The 22821-nt window shown below is 44.0% G+C and overlaps 1 protein-coding gene across 1 annotated transcript; it reads right to left on the bottom strand.

Annotated features, from left to right (window-relative positions):
• Positions 1–3803: 3803 nt before the first annotated feature.
• LOC119401512 (venom metalloproteinase antarease-like TtrivMP_A) lies at positions 3804–21969 on the bottom strand. The gene is made up of 12 exons (XM_049418153.1): positions 21635–21969; positions 20664–20759; positions 20445–20577; positions 17757–17792; positions 11840–11967; positions 10743–10814; positions 10552–10685; positions 7258–7307; positions 6194–6302; positions 5474–5614; positions 3933–4083; positions 3804–3854 (listed from the first exon to the last, which is right to left on the bottom strand). Exons 1-12 carry the CDS (start codon positions 21872–21874, stop codon positions 3804–3806), a joined length of 1341 nt encoding a protein of 446 aa, XP_049274110.1. The 5' UTR covers positions 21875–21969.
• Positions 21970–22821: the final 852 nt, after the last annotated feature.

The raw sequence follows: 22821 nt of genomic DNA on the forward strand, positions 1-22821 counted from the left end.
TTCCTGATAATTTTGTATGTTGTGCACATATGACTGCACAGCACGAAATCGCAGTTCGTTTTCAAATAAAAAATTTTTTCAACACAGCAAAATTCGACAAGTGTCGCCGGTTGACGACGACCATTTTACGAAGAGTGCGTTTTCGTAACTTCGGAACCATGCTGGCAGCTACTCAAGCTATATATTACAAATATCTTTCTTTTGAGCGGAAGTAGAAGTAAAGAGGAAAAAGCTCTTATCATTTCATGGAATTCTGAGCAAATTATGTATTTTTAAAAATTCACGAAAAACGCTGCGTTTTTGAAAATTAGTCGAATTTGGGACGCTATGGCTACTTCTGTGAACATCTTGGCTTGTTCATATTTGCAGTATGAATAGGCCTTTATGTGAATAATGAACTTCTGCATTTGTATTTCTCTAATAATTTTCAAAGTAGTAAATTTTCATGCTCGAAACAGCAAAAAGAGAAAAGTGCTCCTTGATTCAAAAATCTATAATAAAAAAAAACCCAATCTCAATTTTGTTCAAAGTCCCCCAAAATGTTCTCAAAGGACTGCAGAATGATATTATGAAAAAACATGTTGCATCATTTTTATTAGAACAAAAGCAGAAAATGTCAAACATTGTGTTTCCAGAGCGTGGTGGCTACTAGGTGAAGGACATCTCTAGTAACAAGAAAATACAGTAACACGTCTTTTTTCTTCTCGGAGCTTCACTAAACAACAGTAATGATCTATGGTCGGAAATTGGGAACTGTTTTGTAAAGAAAAAGACCGTTCCAATTAAATGCATTCGCGTGGTTTGCGACTTCACGCCAGTGTTAGACATCCCTCACTCCACAGTAGGCACTTTCAGTTGTAGCCTCCTTTTCTTTCATCTATTTCAGTTGAGTATAATTCATATCTTGAGTGCTAAAGGACGCATTCCCTCCATGCGTCTCTTATGCTGTTGTGCTGTGCCAGAATTGAGAGATTAGTATAAAAGCCAAGGTCTCTTCATGAATGGAAATGAATTTCTGGAGAGCGCGGTCGCCAAGAGGTGTGGTTTTTGTTGGCCGAAATGTGTGCGTTGTGAAACCTTATGTGATCAATGCAGAGTTTAAAAAGAATCGATTTCGTGAAGATTGGTGGCAGCAGTTCTGGCCACGGACAAAACACGTTTTGTTTGCATTGCATCTGCTTTGTTTTGCATATCCTTCTTTCTCTTGAAGCAGTGCTGGTAGATCTGGTCTCCCTCTTGAATTGAGCGCGCATCCTACTTCATGACCCTCCGCAAAAGAGACTAGATCCGATATCTTCTACATAACGAAAATTCCACTGCAGCGGAATTTTCTTTTTGTGCACCATGAGACAGTCCGTACAAAATATCGGTCATGGCTACAACGCCTACCCATAGCCACCTTCAGAGCATAGGACAGTGATCGCATCAAAGCGAAGCACAATTTGGATGCTTAACTTCTATCTCAGGTGGTGTTTGGCTGACTGGCACAGCCGTGCTCGTTGCTGTCGTCTGCTCAGGCGGGCGTCTATAGCGCCGCCCTTTGCACCTGTCCGCGTAACGCATGCCACTCCGTTTACACGAAGGCGTGTAGCGCGGGCCACTCGATCCGCCGCCCGATCCGCACGGTGCGGATCCAGAGACCGGGCGGGAGAGCGACGAGCGGTGAGAAATGTATCGTGTAACCAACGCAATCGACACCCCAGCATTTTCTCATGCAGAGCGTCAAAGCCTGGCAAACCATGTGTGGCTGTTGTGCTTATAGGTTGCACTGCGGTACTCGCCGTTCACCACTGTCGCCATTTGCGATTTCTCACATTCTTACAATGCATGATCGACTCAGCTACACAAATTTCGCGTTTAGCTTTGTTGCTTTTATATAAGCGCATTTACTAAAAAAAAATGATCTAGAGTAATCAAAATGTCCGTGCTGCCCGTCGACGAGGAATATAAGTGGTGTCGCAAATGCATTTAATTGGAACGGTCTTTTTCTTTACAAAACAGTTCCCAATTTCCGACCATAGATCATTACTGTTGTTTAGTGAAGCTCCGAGAAGAAAAAAGACGTGTTACTGTATTTTCTTGTTACTAGAGATGTCCTTTACGCAGTAGCCACCACGCTCTGGAAACACAATGTTTGACATTTTCTGCTTTTGTTCTAATAAAAATGATGCAACATGTTTTTTCATAATATCATTCTGCAGTCCTTTGAGAACATTTTGGGGGACTTTGAACAAAATTGAGATTGGGTTTTTTTTATTATAGATTTTTGAATCAAGGAGCACTTTTCTCTTTTTGGTGTTTCGAGCATGAAAATTTACTACTTTGAAAATTATTAGAGAAATACAAATGCAGAAGTTCATTATTCACATAAAGGCCTATTCATACTGCAAATATGAACAAGCCAAGATGTTCACAGAAGTAGCCATAGCGTCCCAAATTCGACTAATTTTCAAAAACGCAGCGTTTTTCGTGAATTTTTAAAAATACATAATTTGCTCAGAATTCCATGAAATGATAAGAGCTTTTTCCTCTTTACTTCTACTTCCGCTCAAAAGAAAGATATTTGTAATATATAGCTTGAGTAGCTGCCAGCATGGTTCCGAATTTACGAAAACGCACTCTTCGTAAAATGGTCGTCGTCAACCACCGACACTTGTCGAATTTTGCTGTGTTGAAAAAATTTTTTATTTGAAAACGAACTGCGATTTCGTGCTGTGCAGTCATATGTGCACAACATACAAAATTATCAGGAAAATCGGAAACATCAAATATACACCGTTTTTCGATCTTTCGTGGAATCGACCACAACAGTTACGCGAGTAAGTAGCAGCCATGAGTAAAAACCAGCAGCTAAGGAAAGGCTGGTACGGACCACTCGAATCGCATGCTCACGTCATTCTCTATTAGGAAGAATTGATCAAGTATAAGTAATGAAGACCCGATTACCATGCCTGGTTTAAACCGGTTACACGGAGTTCCATCGGATGCAAATCTGATGGCATAGTGAGGTTGTCCGTCCGCTTTCACAAACAACCTGCAGCGAATTTTTGCATTTCGTGAGATCCGAATCCCACTGAAAGGGAAAAAATGCTTGTTTGTCGAAATATACAGCATTGGCTTGAACAAAATAACAATAAAAATTCTTTCACAGCTACACTTTTCGGATGTGGCTGCCACGATGAGTTCTGGGCATGCGTGGAAATTTGATTTCGTTTCAATGTAAAGTGAAGATGAAGAAAAAATAAAATTTACAGGCTCTTAGGCTAACGCCAAAAGGAACGACGCTCTCGCAAGACACTCATTAAACGAGCGACGTTCTCACTAGAATGTGATCTACCTTTCGCCTTCATTCGTCTTCGATTCACCTCCTTTGAGCTGAATGCACACTTGATTCATCCTATACATTAATGATCACTTCTTAGCGCTTGGCATACCCGTACTACATATCAAATGTTTACAGCACTAAATAGCGACTACAGAAATATAAACCTTACTATATGCAATGGTAGCGCACAGCTATTGCTGACCACGCTTCGCTTTTCGGCTGAAAGTAACCGTTTTTTTTTTCACATAAGTTACATGTATCGTAATCACTTTCAAATCAACCAGCAAAGTGTTCTGTACTCTAGTGCCTCCATTTTTAAGAAGGCTGGAGTCAGGGTAATATGGAAGCTTGTGATGAATAATTCGTAAGCAGGGGGTGTGCTGGAACCGACGTTTAAACAAGCGGACTTTTCTTGAAGTTGCAGCCTTGCAGAAGACAAGTCCGCTTGTCGAAACGTCGGCTCCAGAACACCCCCTGTTTACGAATTGTTCATGCCTCCCTTTGTGTATTTGGTCACTGCATTGGCCGCCTATTCAAGCAACAATGTCTTGATATATGCAAAGCCAAACACAAGACGGATTTTCATCGAAAGCGCTACTTGAGTTACCTTGATGTAGGTGACTTGAGGGTGTGGAAAGTTCCGCTTGCAGTACTGGTCGCCATTCATTATTTGGCCGGGCAGCTTCATTGTGTCGTTAGGTAGGAGAGCATGATGCCGGCGTGGATTGTGGTCCCTTAAGCAATAGGATACGTGCAACCTGTACGAAACAACTGCGGTAGTACCCATATATAACGGTGTAAAATTGGTTGATCGCAGCTCACTGGATTATTCGTGACGCGTTTCTTTTTAAAGTTCGGAATTGCAGTTTTCACGTTCTGGCGCTTCTCAAGAAGTTTGTCGCAAATGAATCGTCATACATTACAGAGTGACCGTCAAGCTGCCTACGACTGAAAGAGCGAAGCTTTTGCAGGGTCATTGCCCATAAGTAGAACAGATACGCAAATAGCAAATAGTCAGAATGGGTCAGGGAGTACGAGCTCGACTATGGCAGTATGGCTACGTAGGTTAAAGCAAAAAACGACGTAACGCGACCAGTGTGCGTTTGGTTGCAACCTGCGGCAAGGAGCACATTTATCGATATTCACTTCCCTTCGTTGTCATTTTGGCGTAATTATTTGGAATAGTTTATTTCCTCGTTGGTTTGCCTGGCTTTACTGTGTGATATCGTACACGGATGAAAGTCCGATTGCCTTCGCAGCCATTTCCCTCTCGCGCTGAACAGTAATACTGAAGCACTCGTCAGTGAATACGAAGTCTCTAAGGATCTCAGCGTTGATACTACACATTACAAACGACACAGAAGAGTTCTAAAGCACAGGGTAGTGCAAATCTGCTTAGAAATCTAAACGAACGTTAGCCACCATGCATAGTATCCCCAGCACGCATCGATCTCACTCCCAACGACAAAATATTGTAGTTTTTGATTCCTCAAGTTTACTGTGGGAAATTATAAACTTAAGGTGGCAGCACAAATAGGCACTGGGACAGAAAGTCTTTCTGCTCGTTTGTTTAGTTAGAGCCCCCGACAGCGCCCCCCTCAGCCCGGGTCTGACAGCCGGAGAACCAAGACTGACGTACCACGAGGTAACACAGCACCACCGCCTATTGCGTCAGGCCAAGTACCCCCCCCCCCCCTCTTCCTCGCAAAGCCAGCTACTCTTATAGACACATATACCTTGACGTCTTCGATGAACACTGCCCGTAATGCGGCGCAATTTTAGACCTCGCACACATCCCATGTAACTATAAGACCGAACATCCACCCAAAGATCTCCTGACCACTCCCTCACGCGACGTCTGGGAAGGCGAGATTCTCCGCAACGCCAGTGTGGAGGCCAAATTCTGGGCAGTGAAAAGAGCTGAAGAGGTGGCCGTCAGACACCACCTGAACGTCACCTCTCCATGAAAAATGTATTCTCTTTGAATAAAGATGGAACTCTCTCTCTTCTCCTCTCGTTATTTCGGTTCCTTTGTCTTCCGCAGTGCCACTCTGCACTTGGTCCTTATTTTTACTCTTGCCTGTTTATTAAGCAAGTGTGGTCTGCTTCTGTAAATACCAGTATGTTATATTATATGATGTTACCTACCCCAAAAATGCAGCGATGGCTCTCTTGCTGCAATTGGAGAAAGTAAAACGATTTCTTCCACTATTGTAAGGGTTCATTATGTAGCCGTCTTTCGCCGGGCAGCCGCTTGAGGAGCGTTCGCCATCATGATATGATGATAGCCTACAAAAAGCAGATTTTAGATTCAGCACTTCAACATGAGATCAGATAAAAGAGCAGGAAAGGACCTGAACTCCCTCTCCGGAACTATGACGCAGGTGTACCTAACTTATTGAACCTAACAGAAAATGAAGAGAAAAACATAGCGAACGTTAGTTTTAGTTTTCAATTGGGCCTCATAATGAGCAAATGATTTTTTGCCACCTCAAGTGGCTTCAAAATATTTCTGTGAAAAGACTGATTTTCTAAAGATTCCGTGAGAAAACTGCGCTCCATGTACAAAAGAATTTCATAGGTGCTTGCTGCAGCATCCTGTACGTGAAGCCTTACAGGTGCGTAGATTCAAGATTAGTATTCTAAGTAATGGACCATCTGGTTGGTTGGTGCTCAAATGTACCTACAAGTTAACGGTTGGAAATCTGGCGGTAAAGCACAGAGCACGATGTGAAGGAGACGAAGAGGTTGAAAGCAACAACCAAACCTTATTGCAAAAAACAGAAACATACTAATCCTTCTGAAACCATCCTTAACGTGCGATTTCCAACCGTTAACATGCATCCAACTCAGCAATTTCTTACTCACAAGTGTCCGATTTCGTGAACTGCAACGTGTACCCCCGAAAAAAGAGCCGGATCATCCTCTGCAATTCCGACTTTATGAACTCTGCAGGCTTGGCCCAGGTAGGCTATACCTGCATTTCAACAACATCACTTTGATTGCTTGGTTCATGGGGTTCAACGTCCCAAAGAGGCTCGGGCTATGAGAGACGCCATAGCGAGGGGCACCGCGTGATTTTGACCAGCTGAGGTTGATTAACGTGCACTGACACCGCACATTACATGGGACTCTAGCATTTCGGCTCCATCGAAATGCGACCGGCGCGTCAGAATCGAACACATGTATTTAGGGTCAACAGCCACGCACTGAAACCACTCCGCCGACACGGCGGACTCAATAACGCAATGTCTTTTGTTAAAGCGGCATAATTTAAAGCATAAATCAGATGTCAGTTGTATATTGGAAAAGCGTCTTTTGGCGGGGTCTGTACATTCTAAGGGTTCAATACGAGCCAACACTACAATCTGATTTGCAGGTTCCCAAATAAACACCGTGTGGTCTTGTAATGCACAGGCAAGCCTAAATACAGCAATTTTTCTTGTATTTCGCCCCCATTGACTGGTAAACGAACCCTGACTGGGACTCCAACCAGCCCTCGAGCTTAGAAGCGTGGTACGTTAGCCGATGAGCTAAGATTTTCGGTAAACGATAGATCATAGAAGTGTATCAAGTGTATACCACGGTGTGGATGTTAGAAATGTGCTTGAATCAGCGCAATTGTTTCGATACCCAGGTGTCGCAAAAATTGTCAAATGAGACTTCCAACATAGAATTCCTCGAATTTCTATTGACCCATGAAATCTGAGTCTACATCAGAATTGGTAACGATGGAAGAAAACAAGGGCCCATACAAATACGAGAAAATGTAAAACCAACAGTGCATACTAAGAAGTGCAGTAAATAATTTCATCATGCTCAAACTAATAATTTTGTTCAGCGAGTCAACCGCAGTACCAATCCCGCCGCATTTTGGTGCCTCAGTGACAAAGGACTGAAAAAACGCGTTGAATACGTCCATCTATCCTTACCTGCAGTACTGTTTTTTACGCCTCCAGGAATTAATTCCACTAAGTCTCGTCTGAAAGGAAGTTAGAGCAAAGTACACGTTAACAGTGAAAGTATATATAGTAATATCTGTGAAATGGGGTAGCCGGCGCTGTACAAAAACTCCATTTCCTGCACGCCCTATAATAAAAGAAACGACCTTTTAACAGTCTAATAAAAAATTCGGATACTTAGCAGTTTCTATGAATGGAAAGGCGAAGATTTGCCTTCACTTTCTTAGGAACAGAAGGTCTAACAGAAGACCTAACATTCTTAGAAACAGAAGTTCAATAAAAGGTCGAAGTATCCTTAAGGTTACTTGGACCATCCGTTGATCTGCTGTTGAAGTATCCTCAACAGCAGATCAACAGGAGGTCCAAGTACTGGTTCAACAGCGCAGCTGGCGCACTGTTCTTTTCTTAGACCATTTGTTTTGAACAGCGAGCGACTTTCAAACATAGGCACCTAAGACTTTCGCCTTAATGTACATGCGCAAATACCGGCTGAGAAACGCCTCTGAAAATTGCGTGGGGCACATTTTTTGGGTACCTTGACTAATTACTAATTTTGGGCTCATTCTAGCACAAATTTTTACTCTCTTTTAGTTCGAAATTCCGAAGCGAACAGACATTATGGAAGTTAATATCATTTGTCAAGATGAGGCAATAGTGGGCGACAAGTGTCTGCTATGAGAGCATCACAAGATAGACGCATTATCATCTGAGTGCTGGACCATTGAAAAGCGTAGCAGGCAATCTGTAGTAATAATGATTGCCTCTTTTGTTCTTGCACTTAGCACCCATGCATTGTAGATATTACATGATTTACTAATTTGCATTTCCCAAAATTACGCTTACACTCTTCTATTCTCTTTACAATGACAGCAGAGATGACATATTTTCTTATTATTTGTAACCTATAGATACAAATAAAACATGCTAGAATTTATGGCCACATTGTGCAAGATCACTGACGCACGCTATGAGCTCTCACTGTCTCTTTTATTTTGCTGTTTGAATAACAATCGTTCGCCCATCGATGCAGTTTGTTGTCGCAGAACGACAACTCAGTCTAAGTGTTTTATCACACTTAACTGGCAATGCAAGACATAAAGCCATTAATTGGCATAGACTAGCATCTTACGGTTCCCATTTATACCTTGAGAACTCAGTGACAGGTGTTTTTTTTTTTTGAAATGTAGCTATTGTTGAAGGCTGGTTTCACTGCTGACCCATACGGTGAGAAGTGTGGTGCATTAGAGACAATTGAACATATTTTGTTAGATTATCAGGCATGCAGAGAAGAAAGAACTTGTTTCCAAAGTAGAATATGCTCAACCTCCCAAGCACCGCTAGATCTCGGGAACATACTTGAACCTATGCCTTCCGCATCTCAGCAACGTCAAATTTTAAAATTTCTGTTCAAGTTCATCGAGGACATTAACTTAATTGATAAGCTGTAGTGCCTCGCACTGCAATCATTACGTTCTCACATTCACATACCCCAATCATGATGTTTTCTTTTTTTCTGTCCTTTTCTTTCTCTGCCCTCGTCCTCCTAGGGCCTTTCTGTCCTAAATCCCCTTCCCCCATATAGAGTAGCATGTGGACGCCTTTGTAGGCGCAGGCAGAATTCTCAGTTGTTCATTAAGAATTAGTAGCGAAGCTTGGGCGTGTTGATTAGACATCGGAGGGAACACAGCGAACCAGAAGACGGGGACAAGGAAGGGCGACGCACTCAAGGCGCTGACGTACAATTTATTTGTAGAAAGGGAAGGATGAACGTTTATACATACTTAGCTGACATGCGCCAAACCGGGGAAAATGACGAATACGTAGTGCAACCACCACTTCGCACAAAGGCGTGCCATTCATGGCCTGTTTAGATATGATATTTCATGAGATGAAAGTGCTATCGAAGGAGAGCTGACGCACTTGCTATCAAACTTTCTGATGAAGTCTGCCTCGATGATTTCGCATGTTTGAAAAAAGCGAGGTCCTGGCTAGGCATAATTTACACTATCATATTCGGCTGTTTCTACAACTGTAATTTAAATCTTGCTTCATATACACTTTACGAAGTGCTTGTTGAACATAACAAGCTGGTTTAATTTTCTTCTCTCATTGTGGTCACCCAGAAATCATCATCATCATCATCATCATCATCATCATCAGCCTGTCTACGCCCACTGCAGGGCAAAGGCCTCTCCCATGTTACGCCAATCAACCCGGTCCTGTGTTTTCTGCTGCCACGTAATACCTGCAAACTTCTTAATCTCATCTACCCACCTAATTTTCTGTCTCCCCCTCACGCATTTGCCATCTCTTGGAATCCAGTCAGTTACCCTTAATGACCACCGGTTATCCTGCCGACGTGCTACGTGCCCGGCCCATATCCATTTCTTCTTCTTGATTTCAACTATGATGTCCTTAACCCCCGTTTGTTCCCTGACCCACTCTGCTCTCTTCCTGTCTCTTAAGGTTACACCTATCATTTTCCTTTCCATCGCTCGCTGCGTCGTCCTCAATTTAAGTTGAACCCTCTTTGTAAGTCTCCATGTTTCTGCTCCTTAGGTAAGTAGCGGTAAGATGCAGCTGTTATATACTTTCCTCTTGAGGGATAGTGGTAGATTACCATTCATGATTTGATAATGCTTGCCGAATGAGCCCCAACCCACCCTTATTCTTCTAGTTATTTCCCTCTCATGGTTCGGCTCCGCGGTTACTACCTGTCCTAAGTAGACGTACTCCTTTACAACTTCCAGTGTCTCGCCACCTATCGCAAAGCGCTGTTCTCTGCCAAGATTGTTCCACATTACTTTAGTTTTATGCATATTAATTTTCAGACCTACTCTTCTACTTTTCGTATCCAGTTCAGTGATCATGAGCTGCAATTCGTCTCCCGCGTTACTCATCAATGCAATGTCATCAGCGAATCGTAGGTTACTGAGATACTCTCCATTAACTCTTATCCCTAACTCTTCCCAATCTAGGGCCCTGAAAACCTCCTGTAAACACGCGGTGAATAACATTGGAGAGATCGTGTCTCCCTGCCGTACGCCCTTCTTTATTGGGATTCTGTCGCTTTCTTTATGGAGGACTATAGTGGCTGTGGATCCGCTGTAGATTTCGTCCATTATATTTATATAGGCTTCGTCGATGCCTTGATTCCGCAGTGCCTCGGTGGACACCCAGAAATATCGGTTAGCAAACTATAAGGCGCTTCATTAGTACAGCGACTTTTATGCACTCATTGTTGCAGATTACTAGATTACTCACCCGGTGATCAAGAAGGTGATGTCTGCAAGTCGCGCTTGACGGTTTAGCCAAGCATAATCGGTCAACGTGATCAGAGTTTCATTGGAGACGAGTTCCTTATCGGGCAAGCCGTATAGGTAATCTTCATGTGCATCCTGAAAGTATAGCGCTTTTACGAGACCCAAAAGAATATTCGCATGGATTCTACTTACGGTCAAAGACATTTCGATGCCAACAAGCGCTATGTACCCAGGAGGAGTGAGTTGTTGCATTCGCAGACTCACCTGCAAGAATGACATCACTTTCAATCGTAAACGACGTTCGCTTCTTGAACGGCAGCAATATCTCTACATTGTTGATGATCATAAAAATTTAAAGGAGCACTCGCAATCTTTCGACACTGCGCCTGTCCTGTGTGCCTCTTGTCTATGTCCCCGTTCCATAGCGCTCGTTTGTTCCGCATCAAGTATGAACGAACTTGCCCAAACACAAGTTTTGCTAAGCCTCAATTTGCTTTGTGGGTAAATTTTTACAGGCGGCTTAGCTGCTTATATTTGCTTAATAATAAGACTACAACAATACTGAATAATTACTGCCGCCTCTAATAGATATTCTATGCTGGACCATCAAATCTCAGGTCCCCGTAATGGCGTTAACTGCGGTGCAGTAGCAGTCGGTCGTCTGCCATGGGGGTGTAGCGGTTGCGGTTCTCGGCTGCTGACCCGGAAGTCGTGGGTTCTATCCCGGCCGCGGTGGTCGCATATCGATGGAGGCGAAATGCTAGATGCCCGTGTACTGTGCGATGCGAGCGCACGTTAAATACACCAGATGGCCAAATTTCCGGAGCCCTCCCCTACGGCGAGCCTCAAAATCATATCGTGGTTTCGGCACGTAAAACCACAGATATTACTACTGATGGCAGTTCAAGTAAAGTGAATGTGTAGGCATTAGTTGACAGAAATTGGAAGAGTTTTATTAGGCGCTTACAATACAGCGCTCACTAACAATCAATGGGTTCGTTCAATAGGCGTACGTCACATATTTCAGGCGGGCCACCAGTTATTCTCATTGTCATTTTTACTGCATTGGTATTGCTTCTCTTCAGATTCACAGCATATGTCCACAAAGTCATTACGTTAAAGTTTAGCATTTTTGGTGCTGTTATCTTTAAAGCCGTCTGCACGTAAATTGAGGAAGTAAGGATAATGATTTAATGCAACAGGTGGTAGTGGTGCCCATGGAGCCTGAACGTAGCAGGATAGTTTCTTTGTATGATGCAATAAGTAAAACACATCGTGGAAGCACTTACAGAGTTCCAATAGGCAATCAAATACTCGAAGTGCAGTCCCGTGTCCTGCCCAAAATGTGCAGTGTGTCTGGAGTCACTGATTGAGTAAACTTCTATTATGAAGCTGTTTAAGGCTCGTTCTTGCAGCGCTGTAATAAATACAAGTGCATCGAAGTAATAAGTTATGAATTGGAGCCCGCAGTAAGACGAGTTAAGGTGTATTAAAAAAATTCAGCGACGATTACGATAATGCCTAATGCGAATTCTGAGCGCAGCTTCAAGTTGGGACAAGGCCACGTGGGCAAGGCCAACTGTGTTTGAAGTTTTGGCTTTCCTCAAGGTATCGACTACGCCATAAATACTTTTTGTGAAGCAGGACAGCACCCACTACGCCATTATTCGTCTTTCTCCGGTTAAGCGGGGCACCGACTACAAATCTGTAAGGTATTATGTGCACTTTGTTGATGCTGCATGTGGCTGATGACGATGAAGTATTATGGCTGAGCGCTTTGCAGTGGATGGGAAGCATTAAACCTCACACTCGTTGCGCATTTTGCATTGTGTGATGAGTGCTTGTTATTTTCCTCTTCTGCAAAGCTATACTACATATAGGTTATCGCGATTCCTTGCCCGACATGACGCCTGTACAGGGTCTTTTTGCGAATGAGTTTCCAGCATCAGCTTGGCTCCGTGGTAGAATACTCGAGTGCCACGCAGAGGAACCGGGTTCAAATCGCATTCTATTCTGGAGATTTTTTTTCTCGTTTTATTATGTCAATCGGTTACGCCACCGACGGCGACGGCAACGACGACGCCGCTCAACGCAGGATCGGGCGCCTAAGAGCTGCGCTCTAAAACTGGAACTTAATATAGGTTAAAAAGGAATATATATTAGCAAGAAGGACGTCACCCAGATCAGCTGAATTGGTAATAGTTATAAGAAGGAACATTCATGTTTATTCTAAGCACTCATTACTGTGTGCCAGCGTCTAAGCACTTGACAATAATAAAAATAGGATTTCAGGAGTGCGGCAAGTGCTCAAATAATCATAGAAAAAAAGAAAGAAAAACCTAGTTATAACATTACTGTTTGGAGTACGCTCGCAGAGAATATGACACTGATAAGCACGTCAACGACCATCAGCTATGATCTGGAGCGCGTTATTATTTTCGAGAATTGGAAACCGCTGTTCTGACAACTGCAGAATTTTAAAGTGACCCATCAACACACAGAGCCATTGAATAGCCGCTATTGACGCAAATACTGACCGCTCTTGACGTAGCTAATGCAAAAAAAAGTCACAGTTTCGCCGCAAGGGCGAAGCAATGAATGCGATAGCAAGAAACTAATGCTATACGAAGTGAGGCTCGCCAATAGATACTGTCAGTTTGAACAGCGCTCCTGTTGCAAAGGCGGCCGAAGCAGCGAAGGACACTAGCGTGCTTCAAGTGTCGAGCGGTGACACTTGACAGTTCGCGCTCATCTTCTGTTTGTTCGTTTAGCCGCGTCCCTTGAGCTCGAGTGACTTTCGTACGCTCCGTAACATGAGCGCGGACATCACGGTGAAAGCTTGAAACATTCCTCTTCTCCTAACCACGAGAAAACCGCGCGAGCAGGCAGCGGAAGGGCAAGGTTCTCCCTGCGCAAATATAAGAAGAAGCGAGCGAGCTCGCCGAAGACTTAAATCCGCCCGTCCCATCTCGCTGGTAATGAAGAAACGCTTATAAGCGCCCGCCGTCTCTGAGTCCTGCCAGTGGTAAAGGGTGTCTATATAACACTCGCCGTTAGCTACCTGAAGGATCTGTGCTTTTTGGTGTAGTGGCTAGCGCCACGCGCTGCGGAACGAGAGGTCACTGGCGCGATTCCGCGCTTCGGAACCATTGTTCTGAATTATTTTTCTTTGGGACCTTGATATCTTGATATATATATATATATATATATATATATATATATATATATATATATATATATATATATATATATATATATATATATATATATATATATACAGGGTGTTTCAAGAAATGTGTCCACCCTTCTAAAAAAATCAGGCAATTGCGATATTTCCTCGGGGCTTTCAGAAATGCTTTTTCTGTAGCGGCATGAATCTTAAGGTAGTTAAGGACATCATTTAGGACAGTAATTAACAAAGTCACAATAATTAACTTTTTAATTAACGGAGTCAGATGATTGTGTCAAATGGGAGAATTGAAGTTCTTCATGCGAGGAACCCATCCGAGCTTTGAGATTTCGAAAAAGTGTCCTCTAGTAATTGTTGTGGCGTAATGAAATTCAACGAAATGCAACGGCTTTCAACAGCGAAAGCCATCGAATTCGGTTGAATTTCATTACTTCGTAATTATTACTAGAGGCCGCTTTTTCGAAATCTCAATGCTGGGATGGCTTTCTGGCACGAACTTCAATTCATCAATTTGACACAGTCGCCTAACTCCACTAATTAAAAAGGTAATTAACTTAACTTTCTTAATTACTGTCTCAAGTCATGTCTCTAACCATCTTAAGATGCCTAGCGCTACAGAAAAAGTCATTCACTCATTTTGGACGTCTCAGAAGAATATGGGAGTTGCGTTCGTCCACGTTTCTGTTTAGGTTTCGCCATTGAATTTGGTCAGATTTCATTAGTTCGTAATTATTACTAGATGCCACTTTTTCAAAATCTTAAAGTTGGGTTGGGTTTCTAGCATGAAGAACTTCAATTCTCCCATTTGACACAACCACTTAACTCCACTAATTAAAAAGTTAATTAATTTAACTTTTTTAATTACAGTCCCAAATAATTCCTTTAACCATCTTAAAATCCCTGCCACTACAGAAAAGGCAATTCTGAAGGCAGCAGTCAAATATCGCATTTTCCTGATTTTTTGAGAAAGTTGGACACATTTCTTGAAACACCCTGTATATATATATATATATATATATATATATATATATATATATATATATATATATATACGGTGCATGACGGCGGCGACAGCGACGGCTAAATGCAGCCGAGACTGTCCATATAATTGCTATCGTAATAAAACGAGAGGCTATTGACCTGCAGGGTGCCTATTCACATCAATGTAAAACAAAGGACTAATGCCATTTGCGTAGCGCGAAGGAGTGCATGACATTTTACTTTTGATGCGATACCACTCGGCCGTCAATCTAGTCAACTGGGGAAGAACTTACTGTCATTGAATAAAGTTCAATTCACGGCCGAATACTGGTACACCACGACTCCAGTTATATATATGACGCTGGCAGTGCGATCGCGCCACTATGGTCAATATATAATTGTTTTCGTTACATTGTCGCTGAAGCGAACGCCTATTGTTATCGCAATAAATTAATGAACGAATGAAAGCGTTTTATTTTTTCTTTGCATAATCATGGATATTATCATGGGATCGTGACGTCGACGAAGGCAGCAGTCGGCATGTTAGACTAAACTCTTTATTTGACTGAACTTCTGGCCTAGAAACGGAAAGTAAAACTACAGAAATACACACTGTAAGCCGATAGCGGTGAACAGAGCGTCAGCCGTCGAAAAACCGATCATCGCTGGGACACGCCGTCTTTTATGCATCATGCATCGAACTTCCCAGCCTTATCACTGGCGGTCGCGCAAGCTTAGGAATAGTCTAGACTATTCGCGCCCTGCGTGCAGTCTTAACAAAATGATCTAGTACAATCGCGAAGCTTCTCAAACACTGCGGCGCGGTCGAGGTCGAGCGTTGCTTACAGTCCTCGCGGGTCAAGCCCGAATACATGAAAATGAAACGAGAAGCGGGCGTCGTAATATGCACATATCTGGACCGATAGCCGATAGCGGTCCAGCGTTAAAAATTGAAAATTGGATAGCCAGCACCCATAGGCGTGCGCAGGGTTCCCAATCAGGGGGGGGCGAAGGCTCATTGCAGCGCCCCCCCCACCCTACTAAGTTAATGTATGGGACAGATTTTGCGCCCCCCCTCTTAGGTGACTAGAAGGATCAATGTATGGGACAGATTTTGCGCCCCCCTTTTAGGTGATTAGGGGGGGGCGGCCGCGCCCCTCCTGCCCCCCCCCCCCCCCCCTGTGCACACGCCTATGCCAGCACCACAACCACAGTTGACGTTGCGCCGACATTACGCCTGCATAGGATGTTTTTCCTAAGTAGTTTCTAGACCTGGCGTGGTTCTATGGTAGAATACCTGACTACCACGCTGAGTGCTTGGGTTCGACTCCTGCTGGGATCCTAATTCTCATTCTTTGCATTCGTCGGGTCAACGTTGCCGATGTCGGTTTTTCGTAAAGGGGTCATGAAGCACCCCTTGGGCTGATTGAAAAAACACATCCTGCGGAAAGCTGACACGGCTATGAACTGCTCTGCCAAATATTACAGTCGTGCGCGCCGCGTAATGGCCACAAGCGGAGCGCGAAGTTGCCGTTTCCCCAGGCACCCTCTTTTCAAACAGAGGCCGGTTCTCACTCTCGTCGGTGGGCGGGGCGTCTGTCCGCTGTACGTCGCAAGAGACATAGCATGCTTATTGGCCGATAGCCGACGTAAATCGAGAGCGGCGTTCGGATCAGATGCGCTTCTTGCCGCGGGGTGCCGCCACTTGCCGGCGCCGCACTCCTCAGTACACGGTAGCCGCACTCGCGCAAGCGAATCACAGCGGGAGAGCGATCGCGTTTCATGACGCGCGCTGGCGTAACTTCTTTCCCCCATGCCATCCCTCCCTGTCTAGCTTCCAGTGCGCTCGTCGGCACGAGAAAAGAGAGAAAGCGCGGGGAGCGTGCGCCAAACCCCCGTAACTCCGCTGATTCTTGACGGATTCGAGAAATTTTTGCGGCAATCGATTCGGGAGGCAGTACACTCCGATACTGAGGCCATTAGATCATTACTTGGAAAAGTGGTTCATGACCCCTTTAACGCTCTCGCATTTAAATTACCAATGTCGCTTCTCGCCGTTCTTGAGTAGACATAAACTGTCAATCACCTGTGGTGGATACCCGTACACCGTGGCCCGTGGTAAAAGGGTATGTGTCACACGTGTCTGGAAGAACGGGTCTGAGAACGTATACGACAAGATTTTGAAGTTATTCATGTCATGACCAGAATGTCATATTCGTCAAATCCTCTGACCCTCACATGCCAAGTTTGGTCCAAACCAAGTTAAGGAGGCGATCACGAGAGCACCAAGACGGAGGCGGCTAGATAGGTAGATATATAAGTAGATAGAAACTTTCAAAGTGCTTTAGGTTCGCTAAGAAATGCTTCGCATTTAAAAGACAGCTCAGGTGGAGAATTCAACAGCGTGGTATTCTTTATGAAATACACTTTATGAAATAATCAATGCAAGGGTTTCAAGGAAATAAGCATTTGAAACATTGCTTGAAGTTGTGTGTGGTCTTAACCTCTAAGGGATAAAAGTTTCCAGGTTTTTGCGCCACTGAAATCAATCACTCTTTCCCCGTATACATGACAACTATTTCACGAGTTTAGGTTTCCTTTCAGAGTCCGACTGGTGCTGTGTGTTGCAAAATAAAAGGCGCTACGAGGAATACAAAAGTCTTGTTAATTGAAGGCAGGTGGCCTATTTGTTTTATTTTTAATCCTGATATTTGACTTCGGTTTTCTATGTGTAAAGGCCATTCATTACCTCAGCCTGTAGGAATAATGAAAATATTATATGGCCTTGACTACGCTCTTTGCTAGCTCTGTATTAACGACACTCTTTATGCAGGCAGTTTGCAAATGTCTGTAAAAAATAGGCCCAAAAATACAACGCAAACAAATCAGCTACTGTAAAACGACTAAACAGAGAAACTGTATTCGCCCATATGTTACAATTCCGACTTTTATCTCGCTAACTGTTTTTGAACAAACAAGTAAGCAAGTAAAGCTAAAACAAGCTCAGAGTGAATAACATTTCGGGGACTACTTACTGATTGCTGGGAGTTTTAGGTCTTCGAATCCGTCAACTGAAAAATGATGTGAAATGCGTGTTATCTGAAGGAAAAGAACTGTTTTATGTTAGTTACCAATTGATTAGCCAGAGAGATGCTGCGCAATAAACTTGATTACTACTGTAGAGAATCCATACACATACGACGCAGCGATGACTGCGCGAAAATATACAATTCTCTCAACTTTAAAATAAATGATATGACTTGCCGTACAGAACGCGAGATAAAATTTAGCCATCAAGTGCGGCATGTTGGTGAAGTGTAACGGTGAAACTTATTTCTTACTCAGTTGCTTCCTACTTGTAGTTCCATGTCAAAATCCTCATGAACATACACCATTTCATCCATAGAACATGGCAAAGTTGCTAACAATGCTAGAAAACAGTGGCGTGTTTTGGGGAGTACATTTTCAGGCTAATTTTCACAGAACTCAAATGACTAGACACGCATTGCAAGATATTGTCACATGGTTGTGACGGTGAAGAATGCAAAACGTTGCGCCCCTTCCTTCGCCAGATGACGCACACTGCCTGACCACGCCGGCAGCGTCTGACGCAGTGCGGATGGTGTTTAGCGGAGACCAGACTTGCAACGCGGTCCACGCAGCTTCATTCCGACTCAGTAAGCATTCTTGCCTGCGTCGCGTCGTGGCCGCATACACTTCTATAACCAACCTGCATTGCCGGTAGCGATTTCATTCTTACGTCTAGCCTAAATTACGTGAGAGCCAGCCGTCTTTACACCGCAGCTGTTTATGCGGGCCGTGCGCAGACGGCATCGTTTACGTGGTCACGCTAAAATAACACAGGTCACGTGACATGTGTGGCGAGGACGGTGTCAGATGAGAAGAGGACAGGAAAAGTGAATCAAGTGATGAAGTTTATGTAAGACGGGCGATTCAAACAGGTTCTTGAGAGGGGGTCACGTGATGAAGCTTAGGTGTGGCGGGCGATTAAAAGAGTGGACTGAAAGGAGGTCACGTGATGAAGCTCACGTAAGGCGAGTGGTTCAAAGAGTTGTCTGACAGGAGGGTCACGCGAAGAAGCGTACGCAAGGCGTGCGATTCAAACAGTGCATTGAGAAGGGAGCAGTTGCTCCTGAAATGGCAGAAGGTAGACTGGGGGAGAGAAGTAAAAGTCTTAGCAGAAAGGGAGCAGAATCTAGGGTAACCCACCCCGACCAGAGCAGCCGACTGGAACTAAAGACCTGAGTTAGCTTAAATAAAGGAACAACAGAGAAATGACATAAGTAACAGGGCCAAACGAAAGAAGAGACATGAAGGAAGCTAATGAAAGGAGCAATAGCTTCGCTGTCCAAAGGCTTTTACGGCATGTCAATGGCTAAACATTTCTGAGAATACGCCTCGGTTGTCGAGACCTCACCCACAAGCGGCGTACGAGATGTTTTTTGGCACGATTGAAGATTGTTTCATGGCGTGGCGAGTATAAATATCTTGCTTCCAGGACTAGCTTTATCGGCGCTACTCATTCGTTGTACGATTGGGCTTACTATAGAAGCTGCAGTAAATGCTATTCTGTCTGTTTGCGCTACTACGTACTGCATCATTGTTTCCAAAGAGCACTTGATACCCGACAACGTATATGCTGTATCCCGTGTTGTAGTTCAAGCACTAAAGAAGCGACCGTTCGAGGCTGAGCTGCAGAATTCCTCCCTTCGTTGCACCGTTTTAGGGGCGAAACTCCTCAGGGTGTGGGTCGTTCCCTCCTCTGTAGTAGTAGTATGTAGCCACCTCGCTCGTTGCCAATCGGGCGAGGTGGATCGGCAACGGGCGAGCGCCAATCGGTAAAGTCCTCCGCCCCCCCCCCCCCCCCCCAATTCTCTTGCCTGGCGACGCCGACGCTCCGCGCTCGCTGCGTTGCAGATGCGTGGTCTAGTCCCCACCCTCCCTCTCGACTCGCGAGGCCGACGCAGGCCGCGTCTGCTAGCGAGTTTCTTGATTGAAAAAACCGACTGCTCGCGCTGCACAACCGTTCACTGACCACCCCGTATATATAGGCACTAGATTTTGACTTCCAAGGTAGTGCCTGTGTGAGATTTCTCCTGTGCGTGATTAAACAATAAAAATTCAGAGCGTACATGTAAAATTAAAGTGAGCTACAAGTCGCCATGACTCATCGACTCTTTAGTATAAACGCGCCCGATCTCACATCGTTGATGATGTACTGGGCGGAATTCACGGAAGATTCACATATGGCGCATGTCATTGGTGGAAGGCAATCGTTTGATTTAGTGCGGCGACGTACGCTAGGGGGACCGTTGTAATAAAATCCGCTCGCTGTTGGCGCGCTTTCACTTTCGCTCGGAGTATTGACGGTTTACCGATGATTCCCTCCGGAGCTTCGCCCCACTCATCATCATTCACCCCGTGGATATGTTTCAATTTAATTTTTCTCAGTCCAGGGCCCGGGAGGCGATCGCGGCCAGAGGATTCCTGGACTAAGGGACCCTCCCACCTAGAGGACCCCAAGCTTAAGAGCTCGGGGACACTGTTTTGGCAAATTAAAAGTTTACTTCATCATCATCATCATGTCTTCCTTTGTGCAGGACAATGCAAAATGCTTCAAGTTGAACAAATCTTAGGCGTATACTGATTACATACAGCTGAAGTTACGGCGATCTTCTGGCTTCATAATCTGCTCAACTCACCGAGTGAGGCATCAGCGTCCGATGTGCCATTCTTTAATATGACCTTCGATATCATGTGCGCTGCTATATTGGACGAATATCTTTCCTGGCTTGCGAGAGGCTCTATTCGATGCGTGAAATTTAAAAGCCCAGTCTGTAGAAATATAACACGCTTTTTGTGAACGAATTTCGCAACTGCGAGCAGACATGCAAGAGGTCGACAGACAGGGCTGTACTTACTACGTGATAGTGCCCGCCTCTCAATGGTTTTACAATAAGCGAGGCTTGCTTGCTGGTATCCTGATACAGATGTCTTTCATGATAGGGTCCATCTACCTTAAATGAAAATTTGTCGGTTAAAGGTCATTTACGCCGCTATAACCCAAGGTATACGATAGACAAGGTTCAGTGTTTCCTAGCTTAAGATACCTATTTTTGAAGTATACGATGATAAAGAAGGCAAAAGAGTTAGTGAAGTAGAAAAAGAGCCCAGATAAACATTATTGGCGACCGTGTCGACTTCATGTTTCTCGGCGTTATTACAAATTTGGCGCAGTGGGCAGGATTCGAACATGTGCGTAATGTATTTTTTTATTGATCTACGTCTGAGAACCACGTCTCCCGATAGAGCTTACCTTTAAGAAAGAGTCTAAGACTAAGACTTTTGAAAAACTTAGCCGATGACAACAGCGCACGACATATGTAGAAACCGCGCATACTCGGATTAGAGATTTGTAGTATTCGCTTGTCGACCTTTAGAATAGGAACGTTTTGTGTGGTGCGGCAGATGCATTTAAAAATGGCAACTAATGACGTTGTTATCGTCAGTAAAATGAAATAGTTGTCACTCATAATGCATTTCTCTATAATAGAAAATTAAGAATACACCTGCTTTCATGTATGTGATTGTGATGCTTTTCGCGCATTTAATTGTTAACTCACCACATGAAGAGCATTCTTCACATCAGAACGAACTACGGTACACGCAAACGTATGCGTTAAATGAACAACTGCGAAGATTACGAATCCCTACAGGAACATTGCGCGCGCGTTGCAGTAAACATTTTTCAGTTACGATGCTTACAGAAAGTATATTGAATTTTACATAACTGAATTAATCTATTTGCGAGTGATCCGGAAAGCTATGGAATTATTGGAATGCCATGCAGAACATTTCAGTAGGAACATAAAGAATTTGCGTGTACACTCACGTATCGTTTGGTGACGCGAGACTCTGTGGAAACACGGAGCATCACACGGTCGGAGAGCACCGAAGCTTTCACCAGATTAAGCGAGTAGCTGTCAGCAATAACCAGAACTTTTTCCGACTCGTCAGTTCTCTGCTCGTACACTTCAGGAAATACTATGCTGCTTTGGTCTGGGAACTCGCTCCGTGTAGTTGCTACAAAGAAGCATGCGAGAAGACCTGCTTGGATCATGCCGAAGCACATTATGGCTGACACTCGCAGAATGACTTTGAAATCTTTACTGAAATTGACCGCTCTCTACGCGTCGAACGAATGTCTTCGTAGCTTGTGCTGAAGTGCCCCGTGTCATCTTCTGCTGGACAAATAGACTGCAGCTGTACATCTTGCACTGTTTAGTACCAGTATTTGACCTACAACTAGGCTGCTTAGCTTCGCTTGACATTACGAACTTAAGAGCACAAGCATACGCTCAAGCGTGTTGAGAAACTGTCCGTTAAGATAACCAATGTATAAAAGTCACACAGTTCTTGATGCCTAAGACAATCCAAAGAACGAAGCTAATCTTTTACTTTTTTCTTCTCAGAAGACTGTATTGATTCCCTCCCCTGCACTCTCTCCCCCATCCCCCTCCCGCTTTCTACAACCGAACGTGGTTTTGCACTGCCTCCGGGATCGAAGACATTGCATGCTTTCTGTACCTCACGTGGTTTTGTAGTGCCCCCGGAATAGGCACACATTTGACAAAGCGATGATGTCATGTGATAACATCATCATATGACGTCATGATAACATCACAAATGTGGGGCGCATGTGACGTCCTAATGATGTAATGTGGTGACGTCATCGCGTGTTGACTCTTTTTGCGTTACTCGAGTTGACACCGAAGGCGCCGACGGTCCCTTTTAGCATTTCATGAGTCATCTAAGACTGTCGCCTTAATAACAGAGATTTCAAAAAAGACACTGGTTACTCTCGGCTGCGCATGTAAACAGTGCGTTAATTAGTTACTGTTCGTTCACTCATGCAATTATGCAGATTCTCCGATGGAGTTTGATGTTTCACCAGCTCGTTCCGACATATAAGAAAACAAGGTTTCAGAGGACGAAATTATTTGCAGCAATGTTTACTTGCGTCATTCTCTTGTTTTCTAAAATCATGACCAATATATAACATGTTAGGTATTTGGTTAT

This window comes from Rhipicephalus sanguineus, chromosome 8 (genome assembly GCF_013339695.2).
Source record: "Rhipicephalus sanguineus isolate Rsan-2018 chromosome 8, BIME_Rsan_1.4, whole genome shotgun sequence".
NCBI classification, from domain to species: domain Eukaryota; kingdom Metazoa; phylum Arthropoda; class Arachnida; order Ixodida; family Ixodidae; genus Rhipicephalus; species Rhipicephalus sanguineus.